Source organism: Castor canadensis, chromosome 8, assembly GCF_047511655.1.
Source record: "Castor canadensis chromosome 8, mCasCan1.hap1v2, whole genome shotgun sequence".
NCBI classification, from domain to species: Eukaryota; Metazoa; Chordata; class Mammalia; order Rodentia; family Castoridae; genus Castor; species Castor canadensis.
In genome coordinates, this window is record NC_133393.1 from 18,754,140 (window position 1) to 18,771,473 (window position 17,334).

General features: G+C 43.8%; 1 protein-coding gene and 1 pseudogene across 9 annotated transcripts in view; both read right to left on the minus strand.

The window, feature by feature from the left end:
- Nucleotides 1–17,334, minus strand: part of Rnf8 (ring finger protein 8) — a 48,353-nt gene that overhangs the window by 11,802 nt on the left and 19,217 nt on the right. The window contains exons 5-11 of one of the 9 annotated variants that reach the window (XR_012450660.1): nucleotides 16,097–16,186; nucleotides 14,328–14,435; nucleotides 11,322–11,526; nucleotides 7,073–7,153; nucleotides 6,875–6,965; nucleotides 5,841–5,927; nucleotides 5,290–5,408 (exon numbers count right to left, since the gene is read on the minus strand). Coding sequence is in view for 6 of the 9 variants with exons in the window: in XM_074082293.1 (XP_073938394.1) it covers nucleotides 5,897–5,927; nucleotides 6,875–6,965; nucleotides 7,073–7,153; nucleotides 11,322–11,526; nucleotides 14,328–14,435; nucleotides 16,097–16,186 (606 nt within the window). In the remaining 3 variants the exon portion in view is untranslated. Of the gene's footprint in view, nucleotides 1–5,289; nucleotides 5,409–5,457; nucleotides 5,928–6,874; nucleotides 7,026–7,072; nucleotides 7,277–11,321; nucleotides 11,527–14,327; nucleotides 14,436–16,096; nucleotides 16,187–17,334 lie in introns of those variants that run through there. The other 8 variants (XR_002213084.2, XM_074082293.1, XR_012450661.1 and 5 more) reach the window with 8 other exon arrangements.
- LOC109694150 (large ribosomal subunit protein eL38 pseudogene) lies at nucleotides 7,285–10,980 on the minus strand (annotated as a pseudogene).

The window sequence follows — 17,334 nt, forward strand, 5'->3', positions numbered from 1 at the left end:
GCCACTGCTGCTTTGTGAGGGTTACACACTTAGAAACAAATCACGAGACTAGCTAAATTCGCTGAGATGTCTGCTCACAAGGTTGGCCCTCAGGCCCCTACATTGGGACCTTTGAATCAAAAGCAGCTAGCTCCCAGGTCATAGCATGCTTGGGATTTTTCCCAAAAGAGAGGAAACTACCGAGAACCACTTGTGCCCATGCTGGAAGAAGCCAGAGCTGGCTTGCATGGTGGGAATCCCCTGGGTGAGAACCTAGTATCCCAGGAGAGAGAGGGCTAATATCCAGACTCACATGTATTTGGATAAAGTGTAGTTCACGCCGTCTACCACTAAGGCTCCAGCACTGAGGCAGGTCCCGACCCTGGCCACAGGGTCCATTCCCACGCTGTTAAGGTTTTGGTAAGAAGATGGCTTGAGGTGTAATGGAACACAAGAAAACTGCTGGTAGTGGCTGCACCCCTCCTTACCAGCATCTAGCTGATCTCACTGATGGCTATGAGGACTCAGGTAAGTGAAGAAGGAAATGGGAGATACACAGGGTGCCTTGACATACATCTTTTCCCCAGCCTGGGATGGGTCTGGGCCTCGGGAGCTATGCACTATTTTGTTGAGAGGCGGGGTTCAGAAGGCACTGGGGATCCCTCAGATGCCTGAGGATGACCTAGAGTTGGGGGAAGGCATGTTTTCCTTGTCTCCGTAGTGGCACTTCTTCCATCCTGGGGCAATTCCTGAGCCGTGGGGCTAGGTGACTTCAGGAACCACTCATGTCAAGGACGCCTGTGATGTCCTGGCAAATGTTTAACAAAGAATGGGGAGGCCGTGATCTGTAGCATTTGGCAGCTTCTATGGCGTAAATACAGCTACCATGGCTAATTTTAAACTACCATGACCTCCCTGAATGCATTTGGGAAGGGATGCATACAGTCGGCTTTTGGGAGCCAGTGCACCCCTGGGAGAGGCTCAGGTAGGGAGGTCAGGATCCGAGACATGGGGCACTGAGGTCAGAGGAATATCCTCATGGCCACATATATACTCAAAAAATCCCAAGAGTCCTGAAAACCTGTGCAGCCCTGCATCGCCAGATTAAGCTCTTGTGTCAACAGTCACTTCAGCAATGTTCAGCTGTGTCTACCTTGCTGAAGTAGTCACCTGAGCCTTCCTCAGAGGTCCTCTGGTACCTGCTGGCACAGGACTATAGGATGTAGTGGTTCGGGGCCTGTTCTTCCTGCAGAGGGTCTCAGCTTGCCACAGAGAAGCCCTTGACGGCTCCTGGCTGGGGTCTCGCTCTTTAAGGAGCTTAGTTCCTATATCCCAAGGGGAAGTAAGAGCAGCAGACTTTAAAGCCTCAGGATACACAGGTGTGAAAAGCCAGTTTTGGATTTGGGGTGGCTGGGTGTGGCCTGCAGGCTTTGCTGCCTGGAGTTTGAGGAATGTAAGGAAACATTCAGTACTACATGCTGGCTTAGCAGACAGGCCAAGGAAGGAGAGAACCTCCGAGAGCAGCCTCTGGCCTTTGGACCCCTTGCTAGAATGTCTGCTCTCAACAGCTTTTTTGTTTTGTTCATTACCACTCCAAACACCTGCAGCAGTGCTAACAAAACAAAACAAAGATTCAGTAACTATTACTGAATTGAATTTATTGGAACACCACACTGTATGATCAAGAAACGAAACAAAAAAAAAAAAAAGGCACACCAGATTGAAGTATTCACACAAAGCCCAAAGAAAGGGAAATGGACACCAGGGGCAGTGGGTCTGGAAACTGGATCTGAGGGAGGGATCCACTCTAGAATTTGATAGAAGCAGCAGCAAGCAGGAAACACATCCTGGAGATTAAATGAGTTCAGGTGGCCCATCATGGCGACGTGGTCAACAAAGGAATTATAGCATCTAAGGATTTGCTGAGCACCTATTACAGGTCCAACCCTTTCCTACCATAGGCTTTTCTTCTCTCTCTCTTTTTTTTTTTAATGGTACTGAAGTTTGAATGCAGGGCCTTGCTTTTAGTTATTTTTCAGATAAGGTCTTGGGGTGGCCTTGGACCTTGATCCTCACACCTCTTCCTCCCGTGTAGCTGGGATCACAGACACATGCACCACCATGCTTGGTCCCTGTAGGGTTATCTAAACTGAAAAACCAACTGAACATGATAGCTCATTATTTTTCAGCAACACAAAGGCCCCATCGTCTTCCCAGGAGCTGGCTACTCCAACTGCCTCAAATCCCATTTGCAGAAAAAGCTAAAAAATATTGAGCAGATAAAGTTTTTTTCTCTGAATGAAGCACTCCAGTGTTCAGAAGAATCCTTTGGCCTACTGTGGCTAAGGCACCATTCTGCTCCAATCAGGCCTGTACCTCTTACTTAAGAAGCTGTGAGTCTGGCAAGAGACAGTGATTCCTGGGTTCTCCTGATCTTAGGTTCTTAGATTAGGACCACAATCAAGTTAGAGATTCCTTTCTAAGTCTCTACATCAAATAGAGCTGATCAGATGATTCACCTGCAATCTGGTGGAATGAATGTCAGATGAACATACCAGGCAGACTCAGACAACCCCAGGTTTCTTGTTTGTGGGGTGAGATTTTTCAGTTAGAGTAAGGCTATAAAAAGCAAGCAGGCAGTTGGAGAGAGCTGCCCATCCTACACACTCCTGCAGTTGTTACTGCTCAGATGGTCACTCAGAGGAGAGGAGTAATGAGAGACAGGCCAGAGATAATGAGGGGATTTTGTTTTTTTTTTTTTTAGATAAAAAAACAGCAGCTCCCAATCAGAGACAGATGACAAGGACCCAGCTATCTAGTCCACAAAGGGCATTCCCTGCCTCAGCAATCTGATTGCTGGGATGAAGCAAGCCGAGGGGCAGAGTGCACTCTTCCTAGGCTGCAGTAACTGGATGGCAGTGGGACACCTGCCACTCACTGCAAAGCGCCTCACAGAGCTGGCTGCATTTATCTGCTTAATAAAGCCAGAATGTGAAACAAACACTCCCTCCCCAGTTTCTCTGAGCCCTGATGCACAGAACATGCCTTTAATTAGAGGCAGACAGCACAGCAGTGGGGCTTAGCTATACTGTCATTTGGTGCTGCAAGGCAGAAAAGTTACCATGTATTTTTCTAGGCAAGCAAAATGCAGATGATGTTTAATATGAGATTATCTCTCCAGGGAAGGTACATCCTGTAGCTCAGAGAAATAATGCAAGTTTGGGTTAATCTTGTGTGTGCATGTGTGTCTTTAAAAACAGAACATTCTGAGCTGGTGTAGTGGTCCATGCTTGTAATCCCAGTACTCGGGTGACTGAGACAGGTGGTTTGCGAGTTCCTGACCAACCTGGGCTACATAGCAAGATTCTGGCTGTGAACTCACTACACGGCCCAGCTGGTCTTGAACTCACAATTTCCTAACTTCACCTCCACAGTTCTTGGTTACAGTGTGTGACCATGGTCAGCTACATTATGGCTTTTGTTTGTGAGCAGTGCAATAACTGGGACAAAATTATTTAGGCCTACTTTGCTGCAATAATTTAGATACGGAGATCCACTTAGAGATGAAGATGAAGACACCAAGGCTCAAAGAGTTCAGTAACTTGCCTAAGTTCACAAGCAGCAGGACTAGGATTCAAATCCAGCTAGTATGACTTTTAATTTTAATTGATTTAGTATTCTTTCCGAGCTCAGTTTCTCAATCTATGGCATACTTGAGGGAGGTGGTGTTCTAAAAGGAGAGGCTGCATGCTGGGAAGGTCAGTCTGTGAGGTCAGTCTTTGCAGACACCTTCACCCTCTTTAAGTCAAGTGTTCTTGAGGGATCTTTCTTTAACGATGTATGGTCACGGGTGTCCATAGCAAGCTAAATTCTACCAGAATCAGGCTGGAGTGCGAGGAGGGTAGCTCAGTGGTAGAGTACATGCTTGCACGCACAAGGCCCTGGGTTCAATCCCACCACCAAAAAAGAAAAAAGCAAAAACTAGGCTGGAAAAGCAAATCACAGTGTTAACACACAATGAAATAATTTCAGCTGTAAGAAAAAAAGAAGAGTTCTTTATGTACTGACACAGGAGTACTGCCAAACTATATCTGAAAGACAAGAAGGTACAGAGTAGCACGCAGTTTATCATTCACTTGAGAGAATGGAGAAGACAAGTGCATTTGCTCGTATATTCAGACAAGGTCTCTGGAAGGGCAGATGGGGAACTGTAACTCTCGCTGCCTGTGAGGGGTCACTGGGGAAAGGAGTGAGCAGCTTTTTATTGTGTCTTCTTATGCCTTTTGATTTCAAAACATCAAAACATATTACCCAGTCACAAAAGGTGTACCTGTACTCTTAAGAGTAAATTACAATATGTGAACTTAAGACAGAATATATAAAACCTTAGCTATTATCCATGCAATCAAGTGAATTAAATACATGTGTAGGGAAACAGGAAGCCATTACATCAAGGTGATAACAGTCATTTTCTTGTTTTGTTCAGAGTTTTTACAATGTAATTATGTATTTCTTTTTTCTTTGCCTGCAGTGCTGGGAATGGAACCGGGGCCTCACACACATGCTAGTCAAGTGCTCTACCACTGAGCTACATCCTCAGCCATATACCAGAATTTCAATCAGAAGTCATGTGGAGAAAGATGAAAATTAGATTAGGGACTCCACAACTGGAGTGTTCAGAGTATACCCAATGAAAGAAAACCTCATACCATCCCTAAAAAGTTGGCAAATCAATAGTTTCCAACCATTTATGAAACTACAAAGGGTATAAAGAGCTAAAATAGAATGGTTCTCTAGACAAGACAATAAAAGGGAGAGGGGAGAAAATCATTAAGTGATAAAATGGAGTTTTACAGTCCTACTAGGAAGAGGGGCTCTCAGTTTTAAAAGACCACTCTTCAATCCCTGTTTATTTTCCCTCATGCACATCACAGGTAACCAATGATACCATAGGTTGCCCAAAGCTTTTACTTACTAAACACCAAAACTGGCTTTTCTTTTTTCTTTCTTGGTGGTACTGGGGTTTGAATTCAAGGCCTCATACCTGCTAGGCAGGTACTTTGCCACTTGAGCCACGCTGCCAGCCCCCAAACTGTTTTTTTCTGTTTAAAAAGGGAAAGTGGTCAAAAGAGGGACTTTTAATTCAAGTTCTCATAAAATCATCGTCCACGGTTGATGCGTGTTCATGACATTGCTTTGGAAATCTGGAAACATGAGAACAGCAGCTGAGGAAAGGAATTCCCCCCACCCCAAAACAAGGCAAGCAGTGACCCCATCTCAGGAATAAAAAGGGAACACGACTGAGCCCACCTGTGTGACCATGACCTTGGGCTTGCCAGGCTGACATTCACTTGAAGTCTATCATCTGATACAGTCATTTTGTTGTAATCTATGAGCTGCCAGTGTTTACTTGTGAGACTGCCTAGGAGCTGGAAGGAAAGGAAGGTAAATACAACCAAAGCCCAGCTGAGCAACCAATAGGTTTTACATTTTATTTCCAAGAAATGACATTTTGTTTTCACAAAGAAGAGGTAAGCTAGATTCAAAATACAGTCTGCCTTCAGGGGCAGCCATGGGGTACACCCAACTGTTCAAATGAACATCAAGAGAGGTGCTTCTGAGGTATCAAAAAATGCTAACAAAAAAAGGAAAAAAAACAAAACAAAACAAAAAAACCCACCCAACTCAATCCGCTGAACATGTAGTGAAGTGCCCTGAAGCAGTGAGCGTGAGAGTCCCAGCTGTGCTTCAATGATGCAGCAGGGCTGGCCATCCCCGAACACGACCGGGGGCCTCCCAACTCAGTCTCTGTCCCACACAGCTTCTCAGATGATCTCCAGAGAGGCCCAAGTCATACTCACAGAGAATCCTCCAGACCATCACAAGCTCCTATCTCCTCCGAGTCTTTCAAATGCATTTAGCGCACGCACTTCATGACAGACTCTTTGCTTTGGAGAGAAAGAAAAAGAAATGAAGGAGGAGCCTGTATTCCCTTCCCTGTCCTCCCTGTTTTCTTGTCACCCTCAGTCTCTGCCCCACAGCAACCAGAGTGAAGAGAGAAAACAGAAACCAGGTCATTGCATTCTCTGCTCAAAGCTGGCCCCCCAGTGGGCATGCAGGGTGCTGGGGCTGACAGCACTGCCCTCGCAGCCTCCAGCAGCAACAGGATCCCAGGATTCCAACTGGGCCAGCAAGTCCTGATCTTCACCTCAGGACTCTCCTGCACTGGGCTGCTCAAGGCATATTTAAAGATGAAGTGGACCTCAAACTCCACAGTCGATGTATTTGGGGTGCAAAGGAGGGCTACTAGCACCTGGGAAGCTAAACTAAACCGTGGAAGCTTTTTCAGGTGCTGCAATGTGGCAGCAGCTTTTGACAAAAAGGAGAAGACTCCCTCCCCCACCCTATTGCAGAGACCTAAGGTCAGGAACAGCTTTCTAACCTCTAGATACAAAGAAATCACAAACAGCACAGAGTCAACAAGGAACTCAAGGTCCTAGGACCTTCTGGGTTGCTACTTTACAAATTCCAGTTAATCCCACAGCTGACCTCCACCAAGAGGACAGTCACACAGTTCCTGAGATGCCCTGGTCATGTCACACTGTGTATTCTCAGATGGTAAATAAGGGATATCTCAGGGTGATGAGGGAAAGAAATTAAACTGAGGAAAACCCCATTTTGATGATCAGAGAAGGAGGACAACAGAAGACAAATGCAGAGAAGGAAAAAGAACGGAAGTAAGTGACAGTGGAGACATAAGAAAAGGGCTCCTAGTAACAAACCTGTTAACTTTCTGTCCCATGGTAATTTTGCAAAGCATAAGTTTTTAAAAATCAAAAGTTCAGAGTCATGCTATGCACTATTTGAGAGAATGCATGTGGACGCCCTGACCCACCCTGACTCTGCTGAGCCATTTCCCTCAGGCGGTGGTCTCCAGAGACAAGGCAGGAAGGCTGCACACGGCATGCACATGTTCCTCCACGGTCCTTGAGGACGGAGACAGAAGTAGCTCAATGATAGACCATTTGCCTGGCATACAGGAGGCCCTGGGTTCCATCCCCAGCATGGTAGGAAAAAAACAAAACAAAGGTACCTTTCAACAAGTATTCTCTCTGGGTGGGTTCGGTCTGCCAGAAACCTTGCCGCCATTCCCCCAACGCTCCTTTCAAAGACTCTGTCTTCCAGCAAAGGAGGAAGGGCAATATCAGAGGAAGACTACCATGGGAGCAAGATACTCTTCAGAGCCTGATCCTGTCAGTTTCTCCTGTACCGTGTCTTCCTCTTAGCCTGCAGGAAGCTGCAAAGAACCACAGGCCGGTGTGTCTAATCTGGGTGATCTTCCCAGAAACCCTCAACTCTGGAGAAGCCTCTACCTCACAGATTCACAAACTCTTCTCCCCACCTCAGCATTCTAAAGGCCATGCCAACACTCTCATTAGTAGCCTCAATTCAGTATAATAATAGCAAGGGAGCAGGAGAATGTAGTACAAAGCCTATGTTGAAAATCCCAAAGAACCAACGAGACTTTGGGTCCAGATTTTTTTTTTTTTGGTGCTGGGATCAACCCAGGGCTGCTTTGTGCATGCTAGGCAAGTCTCTACCACTGACTTGTATCTCCAGCCCTGCTTTTTTTTTTTCTGAACCCAACCCAAAGGAACTGCTAAGGAAAGCAAAAAGACTGTTAACATGCTTAACAGTTCACATGGACCAGAACAGAAGAAATGGGGGAAAGGAGTAGCTGGCAGAAGACACTGCCCCACCTCACCAGCTCCCCAATAGGCTATTTCCAAAAACCTCTTCCCCTCGTAAGAATTTTACGTCAATATTCCAGACAGCCACGATTATTCATGCAACAAAACTTTTGTCTGAATGTGTTATCCATCCAGCTCTGGAGAATCCTTTCTCCAACTCAGAATCCAGCATCCTGATGCCCTTCCTCTCCTGTGGCCTCAGTTTATGAGTTCCGGTCCTGGAACTCAAGTAATGACGTGCTACTCCTCCCCGTGAGATATGGAACTTCTGAGACACCACCAGCCAAAGAGGCCTAGGAGGGGGACTGCTCTTAGTGAAATCAGAGCACAGGCTTATCTGCATGGACTGTCAAAGGCAGGCAAGTCTCCCTCTCTGAATTGCTGGTAAGAGCAATCCTTGCCCAGAGCCTGGCCAGAGCATCAGAACTGACAACCAAATGCTTGCCAATCCTCGTTTCCAAATCCTCAATCTGGTCCTCTTAAAAAAAATTCCCATGCACTAAGAATTAAACCAGTTTTCAACTGGCCCTGAAACATGCAAGTAGGGTTGTTATTTGAACTGAGAATTTTTCTCTAAACCCCACACTGCAGCCCAGACAAACTGCTGATGGCTCTGGCACATCTTTTCCTAAATCAGGTCTCAGAACCTTCTGACTATCTCTAGAGAAAACTTCAAAGCTGCACTGGCTGTGATAACTCCAGAAGCTGAAATGGTTGCCAGAACTCTTCTGAGCAAGTGCATGCAATGAGGAAGCTGATTCTGTTTCCTGTGAAAACCTCCCAAACACACCACGGTTGCCAAAAAAGCCAAGAGGCACCCGCTTCAGACTTTGGAGAGAAGGTGGGGTGCTGGCATTTACTGTGTAAAAGTGACTCTGTGTAAGGGGACACAGGTGGACTTAGGACGCAGGGCTCTTCTTTCCCTTCCCAATGCTTTCTGAAGTCACCTGCTGTACTTGGACTGGTGAGAAGAAACCTAGGCAGTGGTTCCCACCCAGTGTCCCTCACCCTGACACAGACGCAGTACACGTTTATTTATTTATTACGGTGCTGGGGTCTGAGCTCAGGGCCTCATGCCTGCTGGGCACGCACTCTGCCACCAGTTAGCTCCCAGCACACTTTAGTTTAAAGGTCCTAACATGATCCTGATCAGATTCCCGAGTCACTGCTCATCTCAGAAAGGAAATGGAAGAAAGGAGAGAGCACTGAGTAGATACTGTAAGCCTTGGCTCTGTCCTGCAAGCCTATACCATGCGAATATGGTATCTTCTAAAAGGGGGAGGAGGCCACTGCTCTCTCATGTCTGGGTGCTTTGCTTGTGCAGTTCCCTCTGCTTGGAAAACTAACACCCAGGGACCCAACAGGCTCAGCTCAAATGTCACTTCCTCTGTGGAGTTTTCTCCCACACCTCCATCTGCCTAAGCCAGATCAACTGGCCCCTCCTCTGAAGTTCCACAGCACAGCGCTGTGGAACCCATTACACAGTCTCCTTGCCGTTCTGTCTTCTCCACCAGATACTAGGTTCTGTGACTGCTGAGCTGATGCTGTATTTTGCCCTTTACCCCCATGTCTACAGTAGTGTTCCTATGGAATGACAGGAGGTGGAAACGAACAGCAATGGGATTCTGCCACCATCAAGTGGCTTCTAGGTGATCATCTGGGGATGTCAAAACTGGGCAGAAGATCCAATGGCACACAGCTGTCAGAGAAGTGGGAAACACTGTGGTTCCAAAGAACTGACCGAAGGCCGCCTCAACCTCCCATTCTCTGGGCCTAACTACCTGAGACCACTTCCTGTTTAGCACCCACACTACCCAGCTGTGATGAGTTGGCTGTCTCCATTTGGGCTGAGCAACTGAGGCCCGTTTCATACCACACTTGCTTGCACTGCAGTATCAGATTCCTGGCCCTACTCAAAGGGGCTAACACCTGTTGAAGGGCTAGAGGAAAAGAAGCAGTGGAAAGAAAGAGCTAATTCTTAGCAGTTTGTCTTTAAGGCCTTCCAGTTCTTTGGACTTAAAGGTACAACCAAAGACATACATGTACAGGTGTTTCCAATGGCCAGGGAGGCACCTTTAAGGACAGCAAGCTCCTTGTTTTCTCTGATGGGCCTAGGATGTACAGCCAATTGACACCACAGCATTCTGGTCTGAAGCTTTCACAGGTAGTGCTTCATCATTTTAAGGGGCTGAGGATGATTAACCATATCTACCTACCCTGCTTTTATGTACACAGGATCCCTCCCCAATAACCAATCCTTCCTCCCCATTAGCTTTTTTGAGCTTTGCCTCAAGGCACATCCTTTTGCCAGAAAGACATTCCAGTCTCAAGCAGAGTGGTTCTCTGCAATCCTTAACATAGCAGGCCTTAAATGAGCAGATATTCACTATGATACCTTTTATCCCCCCCAGCACTACTGGGATTTGATCTCAGGGTTTCACACTTGCTAGGCAGGCGCTCTTATCACTTGAGCCACTCCACCAGCCCAGATATTCACTATGGAAGTATAGTTCATCAGGGAAACTCATCCATCCTTTCCCTAATCCTCTTATACAAATTCTGACTGGGAGACTTCTGAGTAAACCCATTAGGATTCCCCAAAGATAACAAAGGATTCTATTTTTATTTCTTTAGGTTCAACATTATGTCTAATTAAACTGTGACTCAGATGTGTTTTCTTCAAGTATTTTCCCAGTTGTGAATCTTTGACTTGTATACATTCTATTTGAAATTGTCTACTCCACCTACATGACAGCAACTAAGCTGTCCTGAACAACAGCACCATCTAGTGATCAGCACAGCAAATGGTCTGTGTTTTCCAGTCACATCTTTTACCACCCTCTCACATCAAGGCACACACATTTAAGCTTCCTACATCCCCTATGTTCAAATAGTTCTTTTTTCCTTTTGTGCTTTTCAATATTTTAATACAGTTCAAATTAGTGTGTCCTGTTCATTTCAGCTCCTTCACTGCCAAATTTGGGGATAGGGACTGCTTCAGTTTCTCTGCCTTCTCATTTGTGATGACCAAGGTGTAAGGATATCTGCTACAGTGAATTTAAATTATCCTTGTTTTTCTTGATCTTGGCATATTTGGCACTCTTCTGCTTGTCAGCAGAAGAACCTTGATTTCCCTGACTTTTTGAGGCACGGCAAATGGTGAACAGACAACACTGTGTGCAGACAGCACAGACTGACATACCAAGCAGCGAGAACCAAAGAGAATGGTGAAAAAGCCCCTGTTGTCAAATTGTGGTGGTTCATTCTACCTCAACTTTTTTTTTTTTTTTTTTTTTTGTGGGAGTCGTACTGGGAGTTTAACTCAGGGCATTGTCTACCACTTGAGCCATGCCCTCTACCCTCAACTCTTTCTCACACAATTATCTGAATTCCCTTTACTCTCCTACTTCTTCCAATGAAACAAAACAAAACAAAAAAGAACTGGGGGGGTGGCTCAAGTAGTATAGTGCCTGCTTAGTAAGTACAAAGCCTTTAGTTCAAATCCATACCACCACCATCACCAAAAAAAAAAAAAAAGGAAATCTGAAGTTTGGTCCCTTGTGAGTAGCAGGGATTCTCAGACCCACTCACCTTTTCGTTCCCTTATAAGGACGATTCGTCGTTCTTTCACCTCTGAGCTGAGATTATCCACCATTTTATCAATGCAATTGTCCAGAACCAGGGAGTGGGTTTTGGACTCAATGTCCTTCCGACAAATGGGGCATTCTACCTTCCGCTTCATCCATTCCCCGATACAGTAGGAGCAGAAACTGTGGGCACAGTTCAAGGTGACAGCCTACAACACAAATGGGAACGTACAAATCACAGCTGTCATGCTTACTTCCTCAAAGCCTAAACAAGAGCTAATTTCCAAGGCCTAAAGGAAAGTTAGCCACAGTCCCATGGTAAGCTTCATATTACATGATTCATTTTCTTCTTTCCCAAAGGTTATAAAATAAGTTAAGGTTACAGACTCAAAGTCACAGATTCAGGCCCTATGTAGGCTGATTTTTCTATTTTGTTCTACTAACTGCCAACATGAGTTAGCCACCTTGCAAACAAATGTCATTGGCCTTAAGGAGAATGTATGAATAGGCTGTATTAGTATGAGTATAACACTAATACTTTTTTTGTGTGGGGGGGTGGCAGTGCTGGGGTTTTAACTCCAGGTCTCAGGCTTGCTAGGCAAGTGCTCTACCACTTGAGCCACTCTGCCAGCTCTTTTTCGTGTCAGTTATTTTCAGGGTAGGGTCTCATGAACTATTTGCCCAGGCTGGCTTCAAACTGTAATCCTCCTGATCTCTGCCTCCCAAGCCTCACAAGTAGCTAGGATTGTACGTGTCAGCCACTAGCACCCAGCTCACTAATTCTCTTATAGGAAAACAAATTTATGCCCTGCTAATGCTAAATTGAAACCTCAAATTTAATCAAAATTATGCTCTAAGGGGAGCATATACAATTCAATATATTGAATTGTAGGCAGTATCATCTCTAAAGAGACTAAAAAAAGTGTAATGAGTCACTGGGTGAGGTGGTTCATACCTGTAATCCTGGCACTCAGAAGGCTGAGGCAGGAAGATTGCAAGCTAGAAGCCAGCATGGGCTACTGAGTTCCAGGTCAGTCTGGGCTACATAGTAAAACCATGTCACAAACACACACAAAAAAAGCCAGGTATGGTGGCACACACCTGTGATCCCAGCTACTTGGGAGGCAGAGGAGGATAGTAATTCAGGCTTGCCTACCAAATATGAGTTCAATCCCCAGTACTGTAAAATAAAATAAAATGGAATGATGATGATAATGTAGTATATAAAAGACCACTAACTATAGTCTGGGTGAAAAGGAACTAAAAGCTGTGCAGATTCACTGACAGTGCCTCTCACCTAGGACTCCTAGGTGAATAAACCTATGAAGAGAGAAAGCAGAAAGAAGCTGTGTTCCAGGGCCTCTTCTGAGTGACCCTTCTGGTCAGCTTTCTGTCAGAGCCCTTTTCATGCCCACAGAATAGAAAACATTCTCTTTGTTAGTTATATTTATGTACATCTTCTAAGATAAAACCTTTTCTGAGGCTCAAGTCCTCATTCCTAAAAGCTGTTGAAAAAGGGGGGTGGGAGGTAAAAGGGTAAGGGAGAGTAATGGAAGGAGCTGAATGGACCAAAATAAAGTATATCCACAGTGGGGATACACTGAGAAACCCCTTTGATCATCATCTTAAATATTAATAACGAAAGACAGGACTGTAAAATAGGTACAGTGTGTGTGTGTCGGGGGGGAGGGTACAAGTGGGACAGGGGAGGGTGAATGAAGGAGAAACCTCTTGCAATTGCTTTAAGTTGGGTGGGGAGAGATGATGGGGGTGATGTAACTAATGTACAATGTTAAGTCTAATCGGAACTGTCACTATGAATCCCCCTCATAATGAATATATCCTAATAAAAAACATTATTAAAAAGAAAGTCCTCATTCCTGCTTTTAGGTTTAGTGGAAATTAATAGAAAATATATATTTTTCAAATGCCAAGGTAAGCCAAAAAGCTCAAAAACAAAGCTATTATATGAGATAAAACTCTCATAAACAGAACTAAAAACTTGTCTGATTACAGCAAAGCATTTTTCTAAGACTGATTTTAAAAGGTGAATACATTAGAGGTCAGGCAACAAAGGTCAAGTTATTTGACTTTTCTAGGTCTGTGCAGATGCTCTGGACTAACTCACAACCCATTCCACCTCCCTCTCCTTATCTTCCTCTACTGGTGTCCACAGCCCTGTCAAAGAACAGAGTTTCTCCACAACAGGGAATCATCTGACTAGAAAGTGTGGGACATTATGACTTAAAATCAAAGTAGATACAGAGCAAAAGAAACAGGCCTGCCCAAGAGAGATTTGTCGGGTTAATAGACCCAACATCCCTAAAGACTGCCTGAGAAGAGGAAGCAATGTGTGTATGCATTTCCCTTTCAAAGGAGCCTAAAAAAGAACTGCTATTTAACAACCTGAGCTTAACACTTGTAGTCTAACATGAACTGGCCACAAATGGTAGAAATTTATGAAAGCTAAATGAGCTGGAGCAAAATACAACAGGATAGCAAGTGTAGTCTAAGAGAAAGATGTTTCATTTTAAAAGGAACCTCTGAGAGTCCCTGAAATATATTCAAATTGGCCTCTGAATTCCCAAAGTGACCTCACATCAGTGACATTTACCACCCTGTTTAAAAGGCTATACACTACAAACCATGTTTAGCAGAGTGATGCATAGTAAAGAAGAATAGCTTTATTGGGAGGCTTTCTTCTGATACTTCAAAATCCTAATGCCACTTGGACCTGTCCTCCCCCACAACTAGCAGATAAAGGTTTTATTGTAGCTAAAATGTTGATTGTACTAAAAAATATTTGAGAAGAAAAAAGGACAGTGAAGGGCAAGAAAACTATATAACCTAATGAGAAGTGGTCATCTCTAGACGTCATTTAAAATCAAACAATCTAAGTTCCTGGAACAAAAATCTCTTCCGAATGTTTCCATATAGCAGAAGCAGCCTGAAAGGGGCAGGAACCACTCAGGCCTGGGAGTGAGAAGGGTGAACCACTGTTCCTACTTACTTCAATGAAGTATTCTGAGCAAATAATACATTGGAGTTCATTCTCCAGCACATCATTCACGTGGCTAAGAACTTCTTCCTTCTGTGCCTGCATCTTTTCCTTTTCTTCCTGAAAAGACACACAACACCACCTGTCACTTGGGAAAACCAACAAGAAAGCAGAACAGGACAGGGAGCAAGGTTAATTGTCTGGAATAGGATTCAGAAGTTCTAAAATAAAAATTCCCCAAACAGAAAGCAAAAGAAGCCCCAGAGGGGGGCAAGAAAAGACACTTAAGGTATATCTAAGTGGTTGGTTCTTTTTTTATTTTCTCTTCCAATCAAAATAAACACTGCTTAGGGCAAGAGAAGAGGGTCTAACCTCATTTCTAACTAGAATCAAGTACCTTGAAAACTTATGAACCACTAGGCTTTAAAAAAGTACAGTAGGATATAATAGAGGGGGTGAATTTGTTTAAAGTATACTATACACATGTATGAAATTACCACAGTGGAACCCCCTATTATTTATGGTGATTTAAAATAAAATAAATCTATTTTTTAAAATGTGATGGGGCTGAGAATGCAGCTCAGTGATATAGCATTTGCCTAGCATGTACAAGGCCCTGGATTCATTCCCCAGCACTGCAAAAAAAAAAAAAAAAAAAAAAAAGATGTGGTAGCTTCTTGGAGATCAGGGAAGAAGTTACTAAAAGTGATTTAAACAAAGAACTAGGAAGGGGAATGGCATACAAGGGAGAACAGATGGGTGAAACAAACTGGGGTGTTTAATATATATATATATACATTTTCATGTATATATATATATACATCTCACAATGAAATCTCCTGAATATAGTAATAAAAATGTTTAAAAAATAAAGGATAAGGATATCAAGTCAACTAGTAAAAAAAAAAGACTCCTCTTCCTTTCTATACTCAGCTCCAGGTCTGTATGTGGAGTGGAGTGGAATGAGAGACGCAGTCAAGACTCAAGTCACTCACTTTTCAGGTCAGGGGCTGACCTGGATCCAACCTACAGACTTATTTAGCTTGGCCTTTATGGTATTAAAAAAGCATATACAAAAACTCAGAATTCATACATGTACTGAAACACTACTTGGTGCCCCCAAAAATATGTACAATTTTTATGATTAATATGTATGAGTTAAAAAAATTGAACTTGTTGCCAATATTTGAAAACTGGGATATTTCACATATGGATTTCCACTTGCCGTGGCAAAATCAGCTTTGACAACACTGGGCTTGCATTCTGGATGGCACCAAGTGACTGGCAGAGAAAAAGCTGCCTCTCGGATTAAGGGTGGGTAGCACAAAGTCCTCACAGCTGCCATGTTCTTACACCAGTCCCCTTTACTCACTCGCATGACTTGTCTGGCCCTCACAGGCATTTAGTGTATAACAAGTAATTTAAGTGTTCTACTCATTTGAAGAGACTACATAAATACATCAAGAGGAACTTTTTTTTTTTAAACTAAAATGCACTCCTGTTTGCATCAGTGACACATCCCAAAGGAGCATCTGCCATAACTAGAATGTAAGATACAAGTGCCTCATTCCCAGAATTTACTTTGTGAGCAAGGGAAGGAAACAGATGTTGCTTTACAGGCAGAACCTTCTATAGGCCTGAATAATTTTACAGATTATTTCCCTTGAGGCAAGGTGCAGCCATAGTCTCCTTCTCCATTCACCATAGCAACCCATGCACTGTTGAAAATGCTGAGCTGCATGTACTAACCAAATTCTAAACCTCCATCTTCTTTCCAGTACCTTGGTCCGCTCCAGTTCTCTGTTCTTGGCTTGAATGATTGTTTCAAAGTCCTTCTTGCTGCGACTTAGCTCTTCCATGAGAGCCTGGTGCTGTAGAAACATAGCAGACACACACTCAGGATGAACCACACACACCTGCTTCCTCTACCTGCTTAATGACTTGGTTCATAAATGAATTGACAATTTCAAAATAATGCTTTCTTTCATTGCTTTTTCTTTTTTAATTTTTTTTTTTCCCCACAGAAGGGCACAGACAGGGAGGCTATCAAATCCACTAGTCCCTGTGGAACTAAGCCAACTTCAGTGGCTAACCAAATCAAGTGAAGAGCTTTCATTCTCCAGATAGTCTAATTTGGTGTGTTTGGCTTGAGCCCCAGGAATGTGCATTTTATTTAAAACAAACAAACAAAAAACCCACCCATGTGATTCTAGGAAGCAGTGCTTAAGAACTAGTAACTAACTATGAGGCTCTTCAGCACCCAGAGCAGCTTTTAAGAAATATTCAGATGAAAATGGGATTAGGTGAAAGTCTTTTATTTATTTCGCTGAAATAAAAGACTTTTAACCTATTTATTTTACAAATTACACACTGCATGCTCATAAGGCACTGTTGCCTGAAACTGGCCAGTGTCTTCTAGAAGCTGGCATACCCAAGAGCCAACACTCAGGCTGGTGGAGTGGGTCAAGTAGTAGAGTGCCTGCCTAGCAAACATGAGGCCCTGAGTTCAAAATCTCAGTACCCTCCCCCCAAAAAAAACCCCCAAAAAACAAGAGCCAACACTTGATTCACTGCAACTAGCTGCATACATAAATGTCAGGAGGTTCCACGTCTATGAAACAATTCATGGCCTGGGGTGTGGCTCAGTGGTAGAGCACTTAGTATACATGAAGCCCTGGGTTCCATCCCCAGCATGGCACAAAAGGAGGGGAGGAGGAAGAGAAGAAGAGAGGAAGAAAAGAAGCAAGCAAGATAATTTGTGATTTTGTTCATGTATAAACACAGCATGTACTTTTTAAAAGAAGGCGGACTGTTTCTGAAAAGACATTACTTGAGAAACAATTTTTTAAATGTGTGGTCTCTGGGGAAGAAAGTGGTCATATGAGAAGACCTGGGTCTTCTGACTAATTAGGTATATGTGCCTTAACTTTCTTATCTATAAAATGGGAAAACAAGTGCACCTACTGTCCCAGTGTCACTGAGAAAACAAGAAGTATGAAAAGCATTCACAAGTTTCTAA